Raw genomic sequence first — 24,110 nt, 5'->3', positions numbered from 1 at the left:
ATACAGAAATATATCAATATATAATATATATTATACATGTGTAGAGAGAGAGGTTTTATATATATACACACACACATATAGAGAGAGAAAGAGGGGAGTTATAGATATAAAATATATGTTTATATATAAAACCTCTCACTATATATATTTTATATATATAAAACTTCTCTCTCTGTATATACATGTATTTATATAGAGAGAGCCTCTATGTAATATATAAATATATAAATATTTATATATAAATATAATATATAAAAATCTACAGAGGCCCTCTCTATATAATAAATATATGATTATATATTTAATATGCATATTCAATATAACTGTACAATAAATATATAATATTTAATGTGTATATTCTATTTAAATTTATAATAAATATATAATGCATATTTTATATATAATTTCAGGTCCTTTGCATATATATATACACATATACACACACACACATAGACAGAGGTTTTTATTCATATATATAAAACCCTTGTACACTGTTGATGGGAATGTAAATTAGTACAGCCACTATGGAGAACAGTATGGAGGTTTCTAAATAAAAACAAAAAAAAATCCTACAAATAGAACTACCGTATGATCCAGCAATCCCACTGCTAGGTATATATCCAAAGGAAAGAAAATTGATGCATCAAAGAGATATCTGTACTCCCATGTTTATTACAGCACTATTCATGGTAGCCAAGGTAGGAAATCACACTGTTTCTCAAGGATGAATGGTTAAGGAAAATGTGATACATATAAACAATGGAATATTATTCAACCATAAAAATATGAAATCTTGTGATTTGCAACAACATTGAAGAATGTGGAGGACATTATGTGACATTATGTGAAGTGAAATAAGTCAGGCAGAGAAAGACAAATACAGCATGTTCCCACTCATATGTGGGAAGTAAACAAATCTGAATTCATAGAGATGGAGAGCAGAATGATGGTTACCAGAGGCTGGGAATTGTAGTTGGCGGGGTGGGACAGAATGAAGAGGGGATAGTTAATGGGTACAAAAATACAGTTGGATAGAAGAAATGAGATTTAGTGTTTGGTAGCAAAATAGGACAACTATAGTTGATAAGAATTTATTGTGTATTTCCAAATAACTAAAAGAGTAGAATTGGAATTTCCTAACACAAAGAAATAATACCTGCTTAAGGTGATGGGTATCCCAATTACCCTGATTTGATCATTACACATTGTCTGCTTGTATTACAATATCACATGCACTCTATAACTATTAGGTATCCATAATAATTAAAATTAAAACATTTTAAAAACACAAAGCATCTTATCTGTCCTTTCCTTTATCTCCTCAACATTTGTCTAGCGTGGTTTAGGCAGTATCAGAAGGGACGGGGCAGATAATACACTTTTAGAAGTAAGTCATGTTTATCTGTAACAATTTCTTTTTTTTCTTTTTTGAGAGGGAGTCTCTCTCTTGTTGCCCAGGCTGGAGTGGAGTGGCGCAATCTCGGCTCACTGCAGCCTCCGCCTTCTGGGTTCAAGCGATTCTCCTGCTTCAGCCTCCTGAGTAGCTGGAATTACAGGCACCCACCACCATGCCCAGCTAATTCTTGTATTTTTAGTAGAGATGGGATTTCACCATGTAGGCAGGGCTAGTCTCAAACTCCTGACCTCAGGTGATCCACCCGCCTTGGCCTCCCAAAATGCTGGGATTACAGGTGTGAGCCACTGCGCTGGGTGTGAGGCATTGCTCCCAGTCCCCTTTTTTCCTACCAATATATGGTTAATGTTCATTCAAAACCATTTTCGAAGTAGCAGTGTCTATATCTGTTTATGAATTTGCCAAAGCACTTTATGATACAGTTTATGAATTTGCCAAAGCACCACCAATAAACAGAGGCAAATTAAGATAAGTTTTACTGTGGACATAATAAAATTCATAATTTATCTGAACATAATCTGAAATAAACCACAATAAATAATTGTAACATGCTCTGGTTTTACAATGGAAAGATCAGTTTAACTGTTGATAATGTCCCTAAATGTCACTCAGATTTTAAAATCATTTATTTCTATTTCAAGAAGAAAGTAAACTGGATACAAAAATGTGTAATTAAAAATGTAAAAACTCTAGAATAAAATAGGATAGACCCTGAATATTCACTGCACCAAACTCCCAACAGATGCAGAAATTTTCTCCACAATAACCCTGCAAACATTTCCGGTGCTGGGGCTCATTTTCCAAGTCAGCTAAAACCATATTTGCTTTTCACTGTTTCTAAATTTTCCTACATATTGCAAACTTGTTTTCTTAGAACCTCTGCCCATAAGTATGAGAATATGTGAATATCGTATATTTCTAAATAACTAAAATAGTATAATTGGATTGTTTGTAACACAAAGGATAAATGCTTGAGGGTATGGATACCCCATTTTCCATGATGTGATTATTACGCATTGCATGCTTGTATCAAAATATCTCATGTACCCCATAGATATATACACCTACTATGTACTCATAAAAATTAAAAATTAAAAATTAAAAAAATGTATGAATACACAGTCTAGTCATTTGAATATACCAACTTTAAATATAATTGCAGGCATGAAGTTTTCTAAATGATGTGACTATTTTATAACGCATTTTTGCTTTGCTTCAGCATTCTCACTTTTAAAACATACTAATTTATGTGTTGAAACCTAAAAAGTAAAAATTTTAAAAGAAAGTTTACCTAATGAATCATGATTGTTTCTTAGATATGTTATCTTTGTTTTATAATACTTATTTTATTAGCTCTCTGGAAATCAGGATAATTTGGTTTCATTATTATGCAATGTTACATCTAAAAGACATTTTAATATACGAAGTCAAGCCAGTCATAAGGATGATGAGTTCCATTCTCCTCAATCTAAGGTTGCTCATTTTATGTCTTGACAAAGACTCTCTCTTTTGACCAAAACTTTAGTCAGGCTCCTCCAGTTCCTCTGCTTGATTAGGCCAACACTGGGCTTCCTTCTTTGTTCTTGCAGGATCCAGTTTGAGCAAGAATCCTGTTAAGTTGGCTTAGGGAGAATGCCCCACCCTTGGTATCTGACCACACTTGATACCCTATCACACTGGCCTGCCTTCAGCAATAATCCTATCAAGTTGGTATAGCCAGAAACCTCTTACCTTTGATGTTTTTTCGTCCTGGTAATTTTCCATTCACTAATCCCCGCCCTGCTCCTTGGTTATAAATCCCCACTCAGCCTTGTTGAAGTCAGAACTGAGTCCACTGTCTCTCCCTCACTGTGAGATTCCATTGCAGTGGTCCCTATACCTCTCACTGGGGTCTACCTTGGATAACGTCTGCCTTAACATCTTTAACAAGTGTCATGATGAGTTTTTTTTTTTCTTTTCTTTAACAGTCTTCTCCAGTATGCCAAAAAATTGGGATATACAATCTTCTCTTCCTTTAAATCCCCCAGTCCCTCCCACTCTCCCCTCCACTTCTACTTTAATTCTCCTACTTAACCTGAAAGCAGAAAACAGCTTGAGCCATTGGAGAGTCCTAAAAACAATCCCATTAAATAAAAGGCTCATTTTTGTCCTGTCTTGGAATACTGTGACAAAGAAAATGCCACCACTGCAATCTAGGATGTTTATTTGAAAAATACTCATAGCTTTCAATTCATTTCAACAATTATTTACTAGGTACCAGGCACTAGACTAGGACCCAGGCCTTATATTAGTACTACAGTTGCAATAAGTATGTGTGACATTCTCATCCTTAAAAGTTATCAATGCCAAAGGCTCACAGAATGAAGAAAGCTAGGCAATACATGCCCTGTGATGTTTGAGCATGGTCCTAATGATCATGGTATTTTCCCATGAATAGATAGTGCATGTAAACAGTGGTAACCGCTGTCTACATATGAGAGGTAAACAACTTGGACCTCAGTTAACACACAGATTTTAACTAAAATTATCATGTTAAGAAAACTTCATCGTATTTAGAGATAAAGAATTTGCTTTATTGTATAAATGACAATTTCAACAAGGGTATAAATTAGGTATAATTATATAAACTGAATATTTACATCCAATTTACATCCATTTTTCTATTAATGAGCAGTTTTAATATATAATACAATTCAGAATGATAAAGATATCTACATTTAGGTATCAAAAAAAGAAAAATCAAAGAAAGAAAAAAGCAAAGACAGGAAGTCTACTTGCCCACTCAGTAATTAACAAAGATTTATGTAAAATTCCCACAAATTGATCTCAGAATCAGAGCAGCATTTTCTATTAACAAAAACTGTGAAATACTAGTAACTGTGTTTTATATAAAGCTGTTTGAGGCAATCTACATAGGAAATATTATCAAGATTCATAATTGCACAAATCTGAAAGGCCTTACATGTCTTATCACATATTATGCTGCTGTCATAACTCACAAAGAAGTAATTGTAGTATTTTATAAACTGCTTACTGTCTATGATTGCAAATTGTTTAGCTAATCCGTATAAACTTTCTGGCTGCAAATCTTCAATGTCATAGGTCTGGGTCAGGGTATACTCCAGCTTCCAGATGGACTCTCCCTTTAGATTTGCCTCTGTCAGATTCAAGTAATACTGCAACATATCCTGCAGTTAAGAACAGTAACAAAACCTGGTTCACTTTTTGGCACATAAGGCATTGTACAACAAGAAACGTTCATGTTTAAATTTCTGTGACATTTTAGGCTGGGCGCTGTGGCTCATGCCTATAATCCTAGCACTTTGAGGGGCTGCGGCGGGTGGGTTACCTGAGGTCAGGAGTTTGAGACCAGCTTGACCAACATGGTGAAACCCCATCTCTACTAAAAATACACACACACACACACACACACACACACACACACACACACACACAGATTAGCCGGGCATGGTAGTGGGTGCCTGTAATCCCAGCTACTCAGGAGGCTGGGGCAGAAGAATTGCTGGAATCCGGAAGGCAGAGGTGGCGGTAAACCGAAATTGTGAGATTGCGCCTCTGCACTCCAGTCTAGGTGACAGAGCAAGACTTCGAAGAAAGAAAGAAAAGGAAAGGAAAGAAAGGAAAGAAAAAAGGAAAGGAAAAAGGAAAGGAAAAAGGAAAGGAAATCTGTGGCACTTTGGTAGCTTGAAATTGTCCATGATGTGAGTATTTCTGTCATGGATATTGGCAAACACTGCAAATTAAGGCACTTTTCCCCTCAGTGAACCAGTTGTTAAACATTTGTCAGTACTCCAGTATATGTGTGGTAATCTAGGCTTTATAGCTAAACAAAGATAAATATTTGGAATGTGCATACTTACATTTTTGGCTTTTTCAAAAAAATGGAGTCTTACTGTATACATTGTTGTATTTTAAGAAATTATTTAGAAATTATACAAGAAATTATTTTTATATTTTTAGAAATTATTTAGTGCTATATCAGGAGAATCTTCCCACATCGGTACATATGTACACATGTATATATACATCAGGGTCTGAACCTCAGATGCTGTGTATTAGATACATAAACACATATATAGACGGATGTATACGTGTGTGTGTTTTGGATCTGAGGTTCAGATCCAAAATTAGGCAACTGAAAGTTGTAGAAAAAATTCTTTTGGACTAATTTATCACACAATTGTTTCATTTCCCCAGACCAGATTTCTGTCACTGTACCTCCTCCCTCCGTTATTCTGGGGAATAACAGAACCATCTCCTATTTAAATTCATCTAGGAAAAAAAAAAGCAGTTATACCAATAATGGCTTTAACTGAAGTGAATTATTTTGAAATTATGTTTCTAGAAAGGGGAAGTTATCCAAACTGAAGTACCCATAAGCTAAATGGCCAGTCTTTTGTGCTAAATTGTTCTAAAGCAGGGAGCCATGAAGCTGCTCCAAAGAGCTTTTGTCCTAAATATCCAATTCCATTTTTTTTCCTTTAAAAGAATTTTTTGGGTGGGCCCAGTGGCTCACATCTGTAATACCAGCAATTTGGAAGGCCAGTGTGGGAAGATCACTTGAGCCCAAGAGTTCGAGACCAGCCTGGGCAACACAGGGAGACCCCCCCCATCTCTACAACAGGAATATAAAAATTAGCTGGGCGTGGTGGTGCATGCCTATAGTCCTGCCTACATGGGAAGCTGAGGTGGCAGGATCACTTGAGCCCAGGAGTTTGAGGCTGCTGTAAGCTATGATCACACTACTACACTTCAGCCTGGGTAACAGAACAAGAACTTGAAAATAAAATCTTGTTTGTTAACATTTATTAAGCATTTAGTATGAGCCAAACCTGGGTTACAAAACAAGAACAAGAAAATAGAATCTTGTTTAACATTTATTAAGCATTTAGTATGAGCCAAGCATTTTTCTAAGTGCTTTACATAGATTTGTTCATGCAATCCTCATAGCAACTTAGTGAATTAAATAATATTTTAATTCCCATTTCATGGATAAATACACTGGGACACAGAGAAGTTTAGAAATAATGGTTCATGAGAGGGAATGGTAACAGAGCCTACATTCTTCTTGATACTTATATTCCGGAGAAGAAGAATGAACATGGTTTAGTGAAACAGTATGTATACAAGTCCACAAACCTGGCACTAACCAATGAAAGCATCTAAATAAATGTGAAGTCCTTAGAAGAATAGAAACAGCCTTCCAAAGACTAACTTCATCAGCTCACACTTAGTAAGTCCTGGTAACATTGCAAGTATAAAAAAGAAGAAGGATTCAAGGAGATTTCAACATAAAATACATCTCACATGACTGTCCTGAGAAAAATTCAACTAAACTAATGAAAACTACGAAGATATGCATAAACATGGGTTCAGCTCTGAAATCTGCCAACTTACCAATAATTTATAATCACGAGGATCATACTGAAATAGTCTGATACCAGGATTGTTGGTCTGTTTTTCTAAAACACTCTTCACTGGTGTAACAGCAGGAGCCACAAACAAAGAATTTACTGGACTTCCTGAACAAAACATATGCACATAAACAAACATTTTTAAATAATAGAGTTTAATTATATTAAAAACATAAACAGGTTCCAGATTAAGAGATCAACAGACAAAGCCAAGTGGTATGTGATCATTGATGGATACTGACTTGAAACAACTATAAAGAGACAATTTTGAGAAAATAGGGGTATTTTTGTTACTGATACCAGATAATTATTGTTGATTTTGTTAAGTAAGTTTGTGGTTATGTAAATTATCCATATATTTTAGCAATGAATATAGAATATGTAGTGCTGAAATAGATCCAGTGTTTGAGATTCACTTTCAAATACTCCAGCAAGAAAATTAAAAGAATATAAGGCCAGGTGCGGTAGCTCAGGCCTGTAATCCCAGCACTTTGGGAGGCCGAGGCAGGAAGATCACTAGGTCAAGAGATCGAGACCTTTCTGGCCAACATGATGAAATTAGCTGGGCATGGTGACACACATGTAGTCCCAGCTACTCAGGAGGCTGAGACAGGATAATCGCTTGAACCAGGGAGGCGGAGGTTGCAATGAGCCGAGATCACAGGGTGCATTCCAGCCTGGCAACGGAGCGAGACTCCGTCTCAAAAAAGAAAAGTGAAAAATCTTGATAGATGTTGAATTTGAGTGATGAGTACATGGGGGTTTGTTTGTATCCTTCTCTCTGCTTATATATGTATCAATAAGAACTTGCAAGTAAGAGCTTAATATATTTTATTTTAAGCTGTTGTGTAAATTGTGCTTTGCTTTCTAAATTCTGAGAAATAAAACAAGTAACATCAAAAGAAACTTGAGTGTAGCAGTTAAAATAGAGTGATATTTCTTTAAACTCGAAGATTCAAAAGAAAATTTGAGTGAGCTGAGGGTTTCTGTGGCTTTTGTGTTGACAGCAAATAAATAACGCTGGCCCCATGGAGCTAACAGGAGCTTATGTTGAAGAAATCCAGCTGCAGGCCTAATGTTATGATTTGGACACTCATCATACAACCATTGAGGATAATTCAGAAAAGGCTAGTGCTGGCAGATTTTTAAATAAAATGTTTAATTTACTCAATCAGCAAATTGACTAGATATTCACCGCTTTGCTCTAGACTCTTAGACTGGGGAGATGCAAACACAGCACTACATTACCTTTTTTATCTGAAAGAACCATAATGCTGTCTCGGTGAGTGTGTCCATAAAATTGTCCTGCGATGACGTCACTGTATTTTCGAAAAATATCTATCAATTTCTCATTATAGTATTCTCTGATTGCTGTGATGTTCTGTGAATACGGCAGATACCCCACTGGAACATGTGCTATGATGTACACCTGGAAAAGGAAACACAAGGAGGCCTCATGAGAATCTTTCTGCACATTCGTCACAACCAAATGACATTTGGATACCCAAGATTGAAAGTATATTAATTAAAATTTACAAAGCAAATATGTCGTCTCTTCTATTTATAACAAAAAGACAAAATTATAAAACTATTAAGGTCACTATATCTGCACACTGTTGATGATATAAGGCAACTGTGACTTCAGTCACAATGTTTTGAACTGGCCTCTTTTTATACCAGTAGATGTCTACCAATCCTAAAAGCAGTAAAAGCAAGACAAAATAAAACTTGCAATGCAAGGTGACTCAGGCCTGTAATCCCAGCACTTTGGGATGCCAAAGCAGAGTTCGAGCCGCCCAGAGTTTGAGACCAGCCTGAGCAACATGGTGCAATCTCGTCTCTACAAAAAATAACAGAAAAAAAAAATTAGCTTGGTGTGGCGGCGTGCACCTGTAGTCTCACCTACTCAGGATGCTGAGGTGGAAGAAACACTGGAGCCCAGGAGGCTGAAGCTGCAGTGAGCCATGATCGCACCACTGCACTCTAGCCTGGGCAACAGAGTGAGACCCCTGTCTCTTAAAAAAAAAAAAAAAATTAAAACTAAAATGAGTTGGCCAGGCATAGTGGCTCACACCTGTAATCCCAGCATTTTGGAAGGCCGAGATGGGTGGATCACCTAGGTCAGTAGTTCGAGACCAACCTGGCCAACATGGTAAAACCCCGTCTCTACTAAAAATACAAAAATTAGCCAGATGTGGTGGTGGGTGCCTGTAATCCCAGCTACCGGGAAGGCTGAGGCAGGAGAATCGCTTTCACCTGGGAGGCAGAGGTTGCAGTGAGCCAAGGCCACGCCATTACACTCTAGGCAACAGAATGTTGCCTGGGCAACAGAGTGAGACTCCATCTCGAAATAAAAAAAAAAAAGAAAGAAAGAAAATTCATGAGTTACAAAGTGTTTATGCAAAAAAAAAAAAAAAATCTTCAAATTCTAATACTTGTATTGATACTGGAGTCCACCCCAAGTTTAATAAACATACACATTTTGCCTTCCGTTTATTCCCAGATGGTTTTGGTCTATGGGATCTACCTTCTCCTTATTCCACTGAGAGCTGTTCAGTGTACTTTCTAGCCATTCAAACTGGTTGGCTGGGTCGGTCTTGTTCAGTGTCATTATATTTGGGCCGTAGTACAAGTTTGTGTTTAGACTGATGATCCTAAGGTTTGGATTAGTTGTAACTTTCTGTGAATAAAAACCGCCTATAAAAACAATTTTAAAACACATTTAGGAAGACATACACATACACACACACATTGTGAAAGCAAATTCCTGAGGTTTACAATCCAGTCAGGAGGTTGGTGCTTATTTCTCATTGCTTAGTTTGCACATAGATAGGCTGTCATTAGATCAGAATCAGATTTAACAAGCATTTACTGAAAACCTGCTATGGTGCCAGGCCCGGTGCTGTCACTTCCAACATATTGAGATAACAACAATTGTATCCAATATTCACATGAAAAGATAAATAAGTGTTTGGGCAGTAAAGTAATGAGATTGAATTTTATGAAAGAATGATTTACACATCAACTTCTACTTTTGTGATTAGGGGTTTAAGATGAGAGACATTGTGAAATATAAAATCCAAAAAATGGTAACACATATGGATCTTGCTAGAGACTACTTGGAAAAAAAAGTCAGACAAACCACAGCTGCTACAATCTCAGGGGAGAAGAGGTTTAAAGGCCTCACTCCACCCATGCCTCTGAACCACTGGTGATGGGACACCCAAGGGTCTGCTGCAATGGCACTTTCAGAGCTAGGCACTAAGATCTGGCTCAGCTTTCTTTGCCCCGAGCCTACTCACTACGCACGGCTTTCCCTAGCTTTCAATCATGATTGATCACTGCCCCTTTAATTTTCTCTATTCTTTCTTGTAGTCATAACACCTTATTATTTTTACTACGGTATTAGCAGGGCAGTTGGGTTTGAATTTGTCAGAAGTTATTTTTGAGAAGCTGCCTCATGTCCTAGGAGGAGAAAATGACAACAGGTCTCACGAGGGCCTCTGAGATGACAAAGTTTGAGGCCCCTCATGCAGGGCATCTCTGCTCCAAATCACTTTTGCCTTTAAGACTTTCTCAGGATGCCTTCTACAACTTTTAACTTAATATTATACTCCAGTGTTTAACTGGAGCTTTGAGGGCTATCATTGGAATGGATATTATTATGAAACTCATATGGTTTTTTCTTAGGGCCTGCATTCCACTTCTCAGCTTTTTTCTGCCTCCCCTGCTTTATGCTGAGTCTTCTTAGAAGGCAGAGCATTTCTTTAGGAATCTTGATCATTCTTTATGGCTCTCCCTTCAACCTGCACAAGCTCTCTATGTATCTTGTAGGATGTGAAGTATAAGACTAGACATAGGCCAGGCATGGTGGCTCATGCCTATAATCCCAGCACTTTGGGAGGCCAAGGCAGGTGGATCTCCTGAGGTCAGAAGTTCGAGACCAGCCTGACCAACATAGTGAAACCCTATCTCTACTAAAAATACAAAAATCAGCCAGGTGTGGTGGCGGGTGCCTGTAATCCCAGCTACTCAGGAGGCTGTGGCAGGAGAATCGCTTGAACCCAGGAGGCAGAGGTTGCAGTGAGCCAAGACCGCACCATTGCACTCTAGCCTGGGCAATGAGTGAAACTCCATCTAAAAAAAAAAAAAAAAAGACTAGCTATTGTTCCCTAGATTAATCAGAACCATAGTCTAATCTACCATGTCTCAAATTCATAAATACTGTGATTTGCTGCATGCTAGCAAAAACAATAAAAAAATAGTGGCAAAAGCCAAAGGGTTAACAAAAATACTGAAAGAAGTGTTTTAACTGAGAGAAATCTAGCCATTAACTTAATATTGTCTCAACATTCTAAAAACATCAAAGTCTTAGTTTAACAGCTGGGTACCTCAGTTAAGCTCACAAAATGTCAGGGATTTATATAACGATGTGTCAAGAGCCACTGAAGCAGAGGGCCTTTAGACATGACCCAGGGAAGGCCTTACTATGCACTAATTATGCATTACTTTCCCAAGCACCTCAAAGTCCATGTTAGAAGCTTAATTATCCTCACTTTACCAGCTGTTTGTTTTATACAACTGTGCTGCTTTGTTAGAAGTTAGTGTCCATTCTCTTTTCTCAATCAATTTTCCAATTAGAAACATATACTTTTATTTACATTGAAATCTCAAGTTCAGCTTTTGCTCCACCGGGAACATACCTACCTAATTAAAAGCAGAAGAAGAAAAAAGAGTAGAAGAAGAACAGGAAGAGCTCCCTGCAAGATAAACAGGTTCGTGACCTGTGTCACAGGCAGCATTACTACTCACTGTCCCCCACAAAAACTGGGGGCTGCGCTCCAGAATTGGCACACTCAAGCAAACATTAACAATTTAAGTCTAAATAACATGAATAAAAGCTGAGGCAAAATAGGAATAAGTAAGTCTTTCACTTACCTTTCCTTAAAGTACTAATAGCTTCTTCATCTAGCCATGGTTTCCAGAGGTTTGCTACTGCGTTGTACACTTTACTGGTGACTACAGGCAGTTGATCCTGGCCACAAACAATATAATCCACCATTGAAATTTAAAGATACACAGCTGAATTAATGTAAACACTACTTGAGCACTGACTACTATGTTAGGCATCCAGAGATGCAAGGATGATTATTAGATAGATTTCATCTTCAAGGAATTATAACTTAGTTGGAGACTGGGGGACAAAATGTAACCACTTAACTATAAGACAATGTGCTGGGCACTACCCAGAGGTCTGGGAGCCTAGAAGCAAGAACAATCAAGTGTAGCCAAGGGCCAGGTGCAGTGGCTCATGCCTATAATCCCAGCACTTTTGGGAGGCCGAGGCAGGCAGATCACTTGAGGTCAGAAGTTCAAGAAGTGCCTGGCCAATATGGTGAAACCCCATCTCTACTACAAATACAAAAATTAGCCAGGCGTGGTGGTGAGCACCCATAATCACAGCTACTCGGGAGGCTGAGGCAGGAAAATCACTGGAATTCACGAGGCGAAGGTTGCAGTGAGCCAAGATCGCACCACTGCACTTTAGCTTCGGCAACTGACTGAGGCTCTGGCTCAAAAAACAAACAAACAAACAAACAAAAGTGTAGCCCAGGGAATTAGAGTAGAGAGTGAAGAGACCATTTAAACCAGGCCTTACATAAGGATTTTATCAACTTAACAAAAGGGCATCAAAGCAAATTCAGTGGCCCAGATACAAACACAGGCATAGGCACAGGCACAGGCACGGAGTCCCATAGGTGTGTACCATGTACAGAGAAAAGCTCATGCTTTTGCATAGCGAGGATATAGGAAGGATGTGGGAGTGTGCTCATTAAAGAGATGCCAAAGGCAGGTTTGAGCCTGTACGTGCACTGCCTGATGCAGCATGCTGAGGGAACAAGAAAACACCATGTTTTAGAATTTAACAAAGTCTTCTGAACTGTTCAAATTATTATAAGCTTCTTAACTTTTTGAAGAAAGATTTACAACCACATGCTTTTGATGTAGATAAGTCTCTTTATGGCAGCATAAATTATATAAAAATATTTTGATATTTTAAATAATACATTTTAAGTATAAAACATTTTTATTATCATAAAGTGTCTTCAGGATGACATAATCTCTAGTGTAGAAGTAAATGGGGACCCTCGCCTGGGGGAAAACAAACAAAACTTTAAGAAAGTAAATACTGAAGCAGGGAATGGTGATTCATGCCTGTATTCCCAGCACTTTGAGAGGCTGAGGCAGAAGGATAGCTTGAGCCCCAGAGGTCGAGGCTGCATTTATCTATGCTTGTGCCACTGAACTGCACTCCAGCCTGGGTGACAGAAAAAGACCCTGTCTCAAAAAAAACAAAAAACAAAAAACAAGAAAAGGTAAATACTGAATAAAAACCCAGAAATCATTTGTGAATTGGATAACTGTTTTTAATTTTGTTTTTAAAAAAGTATGTTAAATGACTGAAGCCCCTTCTTCACTCTTTTCATTTACTTCTGTACATTGGTAAAATAGACCTATTTCTCAGAGGAGTTTATCAAAAGTTATTTTTCAAGAAGATGCCCAAGTCATAGTAGTTCTTGATGCATGCATCTAATACATGATGAATGTATAGATACATCCAGGGCAAGTAATAACCAAAAGACTTGTTTTAATTGGACTAAACATGTATTTTCAGTTTGTGTCCAAGATCAGGGTCGCCTGTCTGAGAATTACACAACAGCTTAGGCCAATCTAGATTCTCATTAAAAATTGGTATGCATCATTATCATCATATAATAAAAAGCCATAAAGTCTTGGCCATAAAGTCTTGTTTACTTTGGGATGGATGCCAAGTATGGTATGGTGATGGAAAAGCTTAGAACTATGGAAAAATCACTTTAGACTTTCTTCTCTATTTTAAAAATGAGAAATACAAGCACCAGAGAAGTTAGACGGCTGGTCCAGGTATAGGTGGTCAGTCTTAGGGCAGGTCTAAATCCCATGATCACTCTCACAGCCAGTTGTCTATTGCTACATGTTTCCTTCCCAATCCTTTTTGGCTGTGACATAACCACTGCTGAGAAATGAAGCCTAATGGAAAGTGACCCACCCACAAATTCAGTGGCACCAGTCTTGCCAGTGTAGGAGTAAATGGGGACTCTTCCTTGGGTGGCAACAGGAAGAATTCTCCAGGCTGTCCACACTGATACCTACTTCTGGTGTCATGGGTGGGGACATGCATCTGTATATGTATATTATGTAGCTATGCTGCATGAACATGGGATTTCAGTGGGAAAATAGCACTTATGAAATGTATTTGTTTCTAACATTCTCCAGAGTTAGATCTCAGACACCAGCCTCTAGGAAAACTTGTTGTGGAGCTTTCATGTTACATTTGACATTTCCAAAACTGTGAGGTGGAAAGATGGTAGTGGAATAACAGAAAGAACATTTTTAGATACAAGACCATAAGCTAGAAAGAGAAAAAAAAAATTAACTGTTAAAGGTATGTAGGCTGCCCAATTTACCCTAGCTGTATATATTAATATAATAGGATATGTTATAGAAGTTAGGTAGCATTTCTGTCTTTGAATTGTAAGATTTGACTTGACAAAAAGAGGACAGACATAAAAATAAAATGAAACAAATCCTCAAAGGAGTTACAAACATGTATCCCCTATCACCACTTAATGTGACAATCACCACAAGTCCACTTACTGAGGGCTTATGCTGTGGCAGATAGTAAGCTATGCCCTTTTCATATCACCAATGCTCACAAAAACTTTACAAGGTAGGTACTATGGCTTCTATTTACAAATGAGTGATCTCTGCATCAGCGATGTTAAGTGAATCACCCAAGTTGGCCAAGCTATTAAAAGCAGGGCTGGGAGGGAGGGGGTGGAAGGCAGGGCTGGTTAAAGATTTACATTCTAGTGACTATGACTCTAACCCCTGTGTTTTCCAATATTCCAGCCTTCCTGCCACCTAAGGCATATAAACACAATGTGTGTGACCTTGGGCTGCTGGAACTCATTTGTTCCCAAGCCTCTGCACTGGGTGGTCTAATATCTCAACAGAACAAAAGCTGTTTGTTTTTGCTGACTCAAAAAGACTCACATATTACTCATCTCAAGATAGTAGGCCAGGGCCAAGAAGTCACTTGAAACCTCAGCTTGTTCTAGAATACAACTCGTCAAAATTACTGTATTTAGGTTTGACTAACTAAAAATAATCAAAACCCCCATTCAGCATTCATTTGACATGAGATGGAAGATATTCTAAGCAAACAGAAAAATGTGGACACAGAGAGGCGTGAAAGTATGTATGTTTGGGAAACATTACGAATGTTAGTCAGGCAAGAGCAAGAGATGTGCAAAAGGATGTTGTTTTAAGTGAACACAGATCTGAGGTAAAAAGATCTAGAGTTTGGGCTCTGCTCACAATGGATTTTGAGCACTTGAACAAGTAATTCCCATTTCTGAGCCTTCATTTTCTCACCTACAAAATGAAGGGTAGGTCTAGATCAGGGGTCAGCAAACTTTTTCTACCCATTTCAACTGCTCTGTTCTGAAACATGAAACAATCAAAGGCAATGTAGAATGAATGGAAACATAGCTGTGTTCCAATAAAACTTTATTTACAAAATCAAGCAACAGGCTGAATTTGTACCACAGGAGACAATTTCCAAGCCCTGGACTAAACAAAAATCGCTGGGTACAAATCTAAAATTTTACACGACTACAACAGGATGCTGTAAACAGGACTGTTATCTGGCTGTTATGCGCAGGTTGGTTCTCAAATAAAAACCTGTGGGAGCCAGGGGTATCTAGGCATTAAATGCTCTGAACACGGTCTCTGCCTTGAATCATGTCTTAATTAGATAAACTAGACTTGAACATAGACCTCCTTCCTCTTTGCTTCTTATGGTAATTTGTAATGTTTTTGTTTTTAGTTATAGTCTAGCTTAGATCAGGGTATGCACATCTTTGCAGGCCTAATAAGAATTCTGGAAAAAGGAAATATTTATCAATATTAACCTTACTTGCTAACCTTGTCATGGACATGCAAATGAACATTCAAAAGAAAAGAGAAATTGAAGAAGATTATGAAGGAAAACATAAATTAATAATCCACAAACTGGATAATTTGCTTCTGAAAAGTCACTATTGGTATAACTTCTCATGAAATATTAAAATAATCCTTATACCGTCCCCAAAGTACTTGTCTTTGCCTTTCTTGCTGGTTAGGATTAAGACCACATTCTCCCTCTATAAGACCCACTCCCATGCCCTATCACTAGCTAATTATTGTCACAATTTTGACACTACTAATAGGAACAATTATTTAAGCACTTCTGAAAGTTTATTAAATTTACCTGTGGCCAATAGTCATGATTACCCAGTGCAGGGAAAACCTGGAGATTTGGAAAAAGACTCTGGATGGTGATTGTCATATTAGCGATCACATTTATAACAGTGTCTGTTGAGAGTTCAGGTACAGGAACATGAGGTGGGCTATCCCTGAAAAAGAGACAGATTGTAAAGAACAAAATCAGTTTCATAAAGAGTTACTAGACTTATGCATGATGCCTTGCTATACCTATTATTGCAGACTTCCATTTTAAAACAGCAGATTACAGCTAAAGAGTTGATAGACTACTCTTCAACCTACCTCTTCCCTACAGAGAATCCTATAAAAGAAAATTAACAAAATAAAATACAAAAAATAAGCTGGGAATCCCAGTCTATTTCACTACCTGACTGAAGATTTATAAGAGGCTAAAAACTGCAATAATTAAAAGCAGATGCCAATTGAACCAGAGCCCAAATGCCTATTTCGAATCCCAGTTTTGCCAATTACCAACTGCGTATACTCAGGTAGGTTACTTAGATGTTCAGTGCCTTCATTTCCTCATCTGTAAAATGGGAATAATAATACCCATTGTAAAAGTTAAATAAGTTACAATGTATAAGTTAATTAAAACAGTGCCAAGCCCGAAGTAAATACTCTACAAATATTAGTTACGGTCATTATTCCAGGTAAAGAAATATGGGCCTCTTCACTCTATAATGATGAAGGGAACCAGTTAGTTATACTGCCAGAAGATGATGCTTTACAAAATTGTCATGACAGGTAAACTTCCATTATTGTCTTTCGTCTTTGATAATTTCATGAAGACCTAGTATCAACATCTCAAGATATTGATGCAAGTATGCTGTTTATGGATTCATCTCTTAGTTAACACTGACATATTTCTGAAATCTGTATTCCAGAAAAAAAAATACTTCTAAAATTGTTCTTACCTCTATTAATGTTGATTCGTTTGACCTAGAGTTTTTTAACTCAAATAACTCTTACAATGTAACTAATCTTCTTATGGAATTCAGCACTCTTATGAAGCTTAGGACACTGTAAATAAATATTGAGTAATTAATGGTACTTATATAATCACTTACCCTGTCCATATCATGAAAGACGCTTCTTGTCCAGAATTTTTAATAAAATCAAATGCTGACAAAATAAGTTGATATGGAGAATCACATAGCACATCTCCAAAAGGGCCAGGGTTGGAGGCATTTGCACCTTTAGATGAAGCACACACTTTTGTGTGGTCATCTGTGATGTGGTAAGTAGGGTCTAAGTGTAAGTCAGTCACATGCCAAAACTGTCCTGTTGATTAGACAAAAAACGTAGATAAATCTACTTGTTCTCCTTTGGAATTCTCATATAGATATTTATAATAAGACTAGAGACGGTTGTTCCTCCCTGTGATGGAGGAAAGTCTTGGTAATTTAAATGTTCATACGCCTTGAAGTTAAATACAATCCTTCTCTGTGAGAAGATGAGCTTCAAGGAACTGCAGGAACAATTTACTACTTAAGTGTGTCAGAACTGATGAGCTCAGGCCAGGCGAGGTTCCTCATGCCTGTAATCCCAGCACTTTGGGAGGCTGAAGCAGGCAGATCATTTGAGGTCAGGAGTTCGAGACCAGCCTGGCCAATATGGGGAAACCCTATCTCTACCAAAAATATAAAAAAATTAGCCGAGTGTGGTGGTACACACCTGTAATCTCAGCTGCTCAGGAGGCTGAGGTGGGAGAATCGCTTAAACCCGGGAAGCAGAAGTTGCGGTGAGCTGAGATCGTGCCACTGCACTCCAGCCTGGGCGACAGAGCAAGACTCCGTTTCAAAAAAAAGAGTGGATGAGCTCAGTATTAGTATCAGCATGATAACTGAACAAAGAGTATTTAGCAAAGCTATGTTTCCATAATAAAATGTATGAAAGTATCCTTTGGAGAGGCCAATGATGACATCATCTTGTGTCTTAAGAGTGTGTCTCCTTTAAGAATTTAAGATTTCACAAATTATTTACATTCTTCTTGTAGAAAAATTGACACATAAATATGTTGTCGTTTGTTAAGGTTACACAGTGAGTAAGCAGACAGCAGAACCAGGAACTATCACTCTTACTTTCTTGTAAACCTTGCCTCTGAACATTAATTCAAAGGACATAAATCTCTAATACAAGCTTTAAGCCAAAAATAGGAATTCCCAAAGGTTCTTAAAAGCTATTTAATAGAGGTACATCTTCTGTTATACACTCGTATAAAATGTTAATAAGGGAGGCAAATGTTAAAAAGGATGCTTCCATTGGGTTTTTAGGAAGCAGCCAGGCCCATTTAATAGCATCCTTGCTTGGAAATCATCTTAAGAAAGTTTTCTTTTTTTTTTTTTTTTTTTTGAGATGGAGTCTCCTACTGTCTCCTGAGCTGGAGTACAATGGCGCAGTCTTGGTTCACTGCCACCTTCACCTCCCGGGTTCAAGCGATTCTTCCGCCTCAGCCTTCTGAGTAGCTGGGATTACAGGCGTGTGCCACCACACCCAGCTATTTTTTTTGTATTTTTAGTAGAGACGGGGTTTCACCATGTTAGCCAGGATGGTCTCGATTTCCTGACCTCGTGATCTGCCTGCCTTGGATTCCCAAAGTGCTGGGATTACAGGCGTAAGCCACCGCGCCCGGCCAAGAAAGTTTCCTTTATTAAAGGTAATACTAGAACAAATAATCACAGTGGTATCTCTCTTTATTAAGTATTTGCTATGTGCCAGGCACTGTGATAAGCAATTTAAATATATTATGTCATTTGATTCTCAAAACTACTCTCTGAACTGGGAATTATCTCATTTTAGAATTGAAAAACCAGTGCTGGGTCAAATAGAAAATTTGTTAAAGTATACACAGCAAATAAATCTGAACTCCCATACTGACGGGCCTCCAAGTTTGTTTATACATCATTTACATATATACTCAATGATCCTTATAGACCATGTTTAAATTGTTCTAATAGATTTTTTTCCACACTTTTGAGTTTTCGAGTTTACTCTGATTATGACTAGAAACACATCAGAAGTGACAAAGTAGCATGTACTGCACCAGAAGCACAGAGCAAACAGGTAGGATGCAAACTTTAAACTATACCAATATGATACAACTGAATTAAACCCAAAGCTGGGATAATAAGGTAAAACAGTTGATATGTTAAGGTAAAAGGGGTGAGTTATCTTTTGGTTGTTGTTTCTTCTCCACATAATTGTCATTATAATTTTATAACACATTTATGTTCACAATTAAGAAATGGTAGACAAAACATCCAAAAGAAAGTAGTAGTATGGTCAATTACTTGGTACTTAGTCATTAGTTGAAAATACCTTCCAAAAGCAATTTTATTTTATTCCATAATGCAGAAAATACCCCAATCTTTACTTCCATCTTATATATACTTTACCTAGCACAAAAAGTAAAGATGGAAAATAGCTCAGAGTCATCCCAGAGAATCGTTTTAATGTGAACATGTATTTGTATTATCTCGAGAATGTAAGGGTAAAATAAATGAACATGAAACAATACAGTGTCGTGGTTAAGAGTGGAGACCAGAGTCAGACTGTTTGACTTCCAACCCAAGCTCTACCCCCCACTAATCTAGCTGTATGATCTTGGCCTATTTCATTGATGAAATGGGAATAATAATAGTGCCTACTGTGAGGGTTAAGTGACTTAGCAGAAGTAAAGCCCTTAGAAGGTATATGGCACCAAGTAAGCTCAATGTTAGTTTTACTGTTTTTGTTTTGTTTTGTTTTTAACTTCAAACCCCATTTCCAAGTAATACTTAAAATTCAAGTACTTATTACATGTTTAGTACTATTTTTTATGCTTCACATGTATGAACTCATTATTATGTATACTCCATTTTACAGATAAGAAACTGAAGCACATAGAGATTAAATTCAAGTTACATGCATCATCTTCAACAGAGCTAACCTATGAATTCAGAAAATCTGACTCCAGAGTCCACATTGCCCTTATCCACATACAATTCCTCTCTGTGTTTTCATCTCCAGTCTCACCTGCCTCACATGAAAACAGATAATGATGCCGGGCACTCATGCCTGTAATCTTAGCACTTTGGAAGGCTGAGGCAGGAGGATTGCTTGAGCTCAGGATTTTGAGACCAGCCTGGACAACATGGTGAAACCCCATGCCTACAAAAAAATGCAAAAATTAGGAAGGATCTCTTGAGCCAGGGAGATTGAGGGTGTAGTGAGCCAAGATTGGGCCACAGCACTCCAACCTGGGTGACAGAGACCCTGTCTCAAAAAAAAAAAAAAAAAAAAAAAAAAAAAAGGAAGAAGAAGAAAGAAAACCAATAATGACAATATCTACACACCAGATACTGTGAAGATTAGGGGAAAAAAAAGACTATAAAAATATTCAGTATCTGTTTCAGTAAACCCAAACCTGAAATGCATTAAGAGGACACTCCTCTGATATAATTTAGTACCTAGATTTATATTTCCAGCACCTAGAATATGCAATGACTTATAGTAGCCCTTCAACAAATATTATTTAATTTACATATGATGACATTTAGGCAAAGGCAAATTTCATGATATCCTCAAGATCATATGATGACTCAGTAATGAAAGCTTAACTGGAACCAGTCTCTCCAGACTTCGGAGTCTAGTGATCTTTCTACGGCATGGCATTGCCAGACAGATAAATTAGGGGATAGTCATTTAAATTCACTGCAAGATGTCTTTAAATAGAAGACAAGAACAGAGATCTGACAGGTTCTTAACCTGGGACTCATGAATAATGAACATCTGGAAGTCTCATCTCCCTCCCCTAACGAAACTGTATAAAAAAATGAGTGTGCATGTGTGTTTCCACTGTCTGGCCTGTGGCAGAGCTCACACTGCAAACCATGTTTCTAGTTCAAAGTCCAAAGTTCTTTTTACTACACCACGTTTCCCTGTCCTGCAAACCATCTTTAAAACGATTTCCAAAAATATGTGTGTTCAACATATCTAGAAAAACTTCCAAAATTATACCAGAAAATCTTTTAATCTAAAGAAAATATTATAACTTCTCCTCAAGAACCCAATGAACCATAGTTCAGACATAATTCAGCTCGCCTTATTCCTTATTTGAACAGTTTGAACACTCAGCAGTATATGAATGGTTGAAGTATGGCTGCTGGGATTGGCCAAACTTAACTATTGTTACCAGTGAATACTCTTAAGTTAGGTTTTCAGTCTCATCTGACTATTAAGCTAGGTTACAGTTCATTCACAAGGATTCAAATATAGAAGTAAGGAGTCCTTCTCAGGCCGTATTTAGTTTGCTTTAACAGTACCAATCAAGCCAGTCCCAGCCTACTAAATCTAAAGAACTGTAGCCAAAAACACACATGTGAAGCTTCCTAGGACTTTTGTCCTCCGACCACCAGGACTTGAGAGGGCAGAAAGCTAAGACTGGGAACTTAAAAGCAAAAACACATAACAAGCAAGCCGTAGCCAGACAGGGTGTTGAAAGGAAGTCTGAGCATTTGGGGCTGAGAGGAGGCGGCAGGGGAGTTGTCACATCAAATGGAAAATATGCAAAATACTACAAACAAGGAGAATTGTGAAACTGCTGAGTGAACACTTCAGACCTTTGAACTCCAGTGATTCCAGTAACACTTCAGACCTTTGAACTCCAGTAATCCCTCTTCCTTCCCCTTCAGTATGTGGGGATTCAACCTTGCAGATTCCCATCCAAAACGGAGGTGTGAAGACTCACATAGTCCCCAGAAAGCGCTCCTTGAGGCCTCCTTAAAACACAGCTGAATTTGCCATTGTGTGGCCTCAAGCAACCGGAGACATTTTATTTCAGAACCCTAACCGGTCACATAATTAAAGTAGCACAAGCTAAGCTGTAATAAAAGCAGAAACCAGTATACATAAACATTTTGGGGAAATTTCTTGTAATGACTGACATTTGCCACAGTTGGGAAACCAGATTTACAATTTTTGCTTCAGACCTCCTGACAGCTGAGTCATGAGGACTTGGCCTTCAAAGAGAAGATATTTGCCCTACAGCGCTCCCAAGTCCTGAGAAAGCAGAGGGAGCAAAGAGAGGTTTCAGCACTAGTTGCTGCCACCGAGTCTCAGGGACAACTCTCCCCCCAAAGAAAACAGAACTCCACTTCTCTAATTTTGTTTTTCCTCCAACAGTGCAATTATTTTCAAAGGGAGTTGAAGAGGTGTGAGCACCTTGATTTTTGAAACTGGAGGCTCAGATGGCATTGTACAATCTCCCATCAAAATGTATCTATTCTGGACCAGTGAGTCTCAAACTTAGCCGAACGGAAGGAATCATGCGGAGGGTTAAACAGCTACTGTGGAACCCCAACGTCGGCGGTTCAGATTCAGTAGGTCTGGGATGGGCTAGAAATTTGCAATGCTAACAAGCTCAGGTGCGGCGGGTGCTGCCACCGGTCCAGGGCCACACTTAAGAGAATCACTACTGTAACAGGCACTGTGTTAAGTGTTGGGAGTGAATAAAATGGGTCCCGGCCGCAGGTGGACATCCAGGTGAAATGAAGTCCCCGTGAGTTCCACGGTTGACTAAGGGGCGAGCCTACACCGAGGGTGCTTTCGCGCTCTAGCTGGGTGAGTGGCACAAAAAGCCACCGATCTCGGTCGAGCAAGACATAAGATAGTCTGAGTCACGCTGAAATTTACATCCCTGAGCTGAGAGGGAAACTCCAGTCCCCCTCCATTCAGGACTGATTCGGGGCCTCTTGCAGTGCTGGACATCGGACTCCCAGCTTCCTCTTCCCTTGAGTCCCGGAGCTTTTCCTTCCTTCCCCAAGGAGCAAACCAACTGAGATGCAGGATGTAAACAAAAGCCAGGCTGTGGAAATACGGCCGACGCGCCCTTGGAGCGCCCCCACCGGCGCTGGCATTCCCCCCCCGCCCAGCCCCAGTCTTCCGGCTGGACGCCCTAACGCTCTAGTCCCTTGGTCGCCTTCCCCGCGCCCAGCAGCCGTAGTGAACGCCGGATGCGTCAGGGCCCCGGCTAGCCTGAGCCTCTGCCGGGGGCAGCTGCCCTCCCGCACTTTCTCCGGCTGTGCGCAGGCGCCGTCGCTCCCCGCTCTCGGCTCTGGCTGGGAAGAGAAGGGTAGCGGACAACTCACCTACAGCCGGAGGAGGATTCCTGCTGCCTGCAGGCGCCACGGGCAGCCCGAGGCCGGAGAGGCAGTGCCAAGCAGTCAGCAGGCAGCAGACAAGCGCGTGCAGCAGCGCCATGGAGGACCGCGGGGCTGACCCGGAGGCTCGGGCTGTCCGGCAGCTCCACTCTGACCGTCAGGCCTGAGGGTGAGGAGGAGTCAGAAGACGGCTGCGGGTATAGACGCCCGACTGATCACGTGCAAAGACAAATTCAGCAGCGAGTCAGTTCGCCTGGCCTTCAGCTGCTGTTTAGCGATGATCTGTTCTCGTATTTCTTAGCGTCGGTGTTTGGCCTAGGAAGGAATGTTCTTGTAGAAGCTCAAATTCAGGCTCGTGTATCAGTGGTGCAGTTGATGTCAAACACTGACACACTGGTGCTTGGGGATAGAAAAAGGCATTCAATTTGATGAAAGCCAGAAGGAGGGAGAGCAAGATCTCTCAAATTCGTCTGTAAAAAGGAAAAAGTGGGGAGTTTTTATACTGCTGGAGAATAAGAGAGGGGGAGTTTCAAATAATCCAGGGGAAAAGTCTGTTTCTTCAGTCTCAGATAATACCTTGAGCAATTAGACGTCCAGGTATCCGCAGCTGGTTGCAAAGCCCTTCGAGGTATTCATCCCTTCTGCAAACATTTTTGTGACCCTGAAGTTACCTCTTTGTTCTTGACGAGGAAGCAGTATATCAACAGTTTATAATTATATTATGGAAACAAGGAGAATATTGGGCAAAAAGCT

General features: G+C 39.0%; 1 protein-coding gene across 3 annotated transcripts; it reads right to left on the bottom strand.

Moving 5' to 3' along the window:
• Positions 1 to 3,965: 3,965 nt before the first annotated feature.
• On the bottom strand, positions 3,966 to 23,546 carry SMPDL3A (sphingomyelin phosphodiesterase acid like 3A). Of its 3 annotated transcripts, none has more exons than XM_028847069.2 (9): positions 23,346 to 23,546; positions 17,893 to 18,008; positions 17,286 to 17,499; positions 16,205 to 16,349; positions 11,788 to 11,884; positions 9,377 to 9,546; positions 8,098 to 8,278; positions 6,833 to 6,957; positions 3,966 to 4,602 (listed from the first exon to the last, which is right to left on the bottom strand). In XM_028847069.2, the coding sequence occupies exons 3-9, from the start codon at positions 17,297 to 17,299 to the stop codon at positions 4,285 to 4,287; spliced, it is 1,050 nt and encodes a 349-aa protein (XP_028702902.1). In that variant the 5' UTR covers positions 17,300 to 17,499; positions 17,893 to 18,008; positions 23,346 to 23,546; the 3' UTR covers positions 3,966 to 4,284. The 3 variants fall into 3 exon arrangements, with proteins under 3 accessions (XP_028702902.1, XP_077855451.1, XP_001108274.1); XM_077999325.1 differs by having other exon boundaries at positions 17,893 to 17,990; XM_001108274.5 differs by lacking the exon at positions 17,893 to 18,008.
• Positions 23,547 to 24,110: the final 564 nt, after the last annotated feature.

Source organism: Macaca mulatta, chromosome 4 (assembly GCF_049350105.2).
Source record: "Macaca mulatta isolate MMU2019108-1 chromosome 4, T2T-MMU8v2.0, whole genome shotgun sequence".
NCBI classification, from domain to species: Eukaryota; Metazoa; Chordata; class Mammalia; order Primates; family Cercopithecidae; genus Macaca; species Macaca mulatta.
Note: the sequence above shows the minus strand (reverse complement) of the source record. Positions and strands in the feature narration are given on the sequence as shown.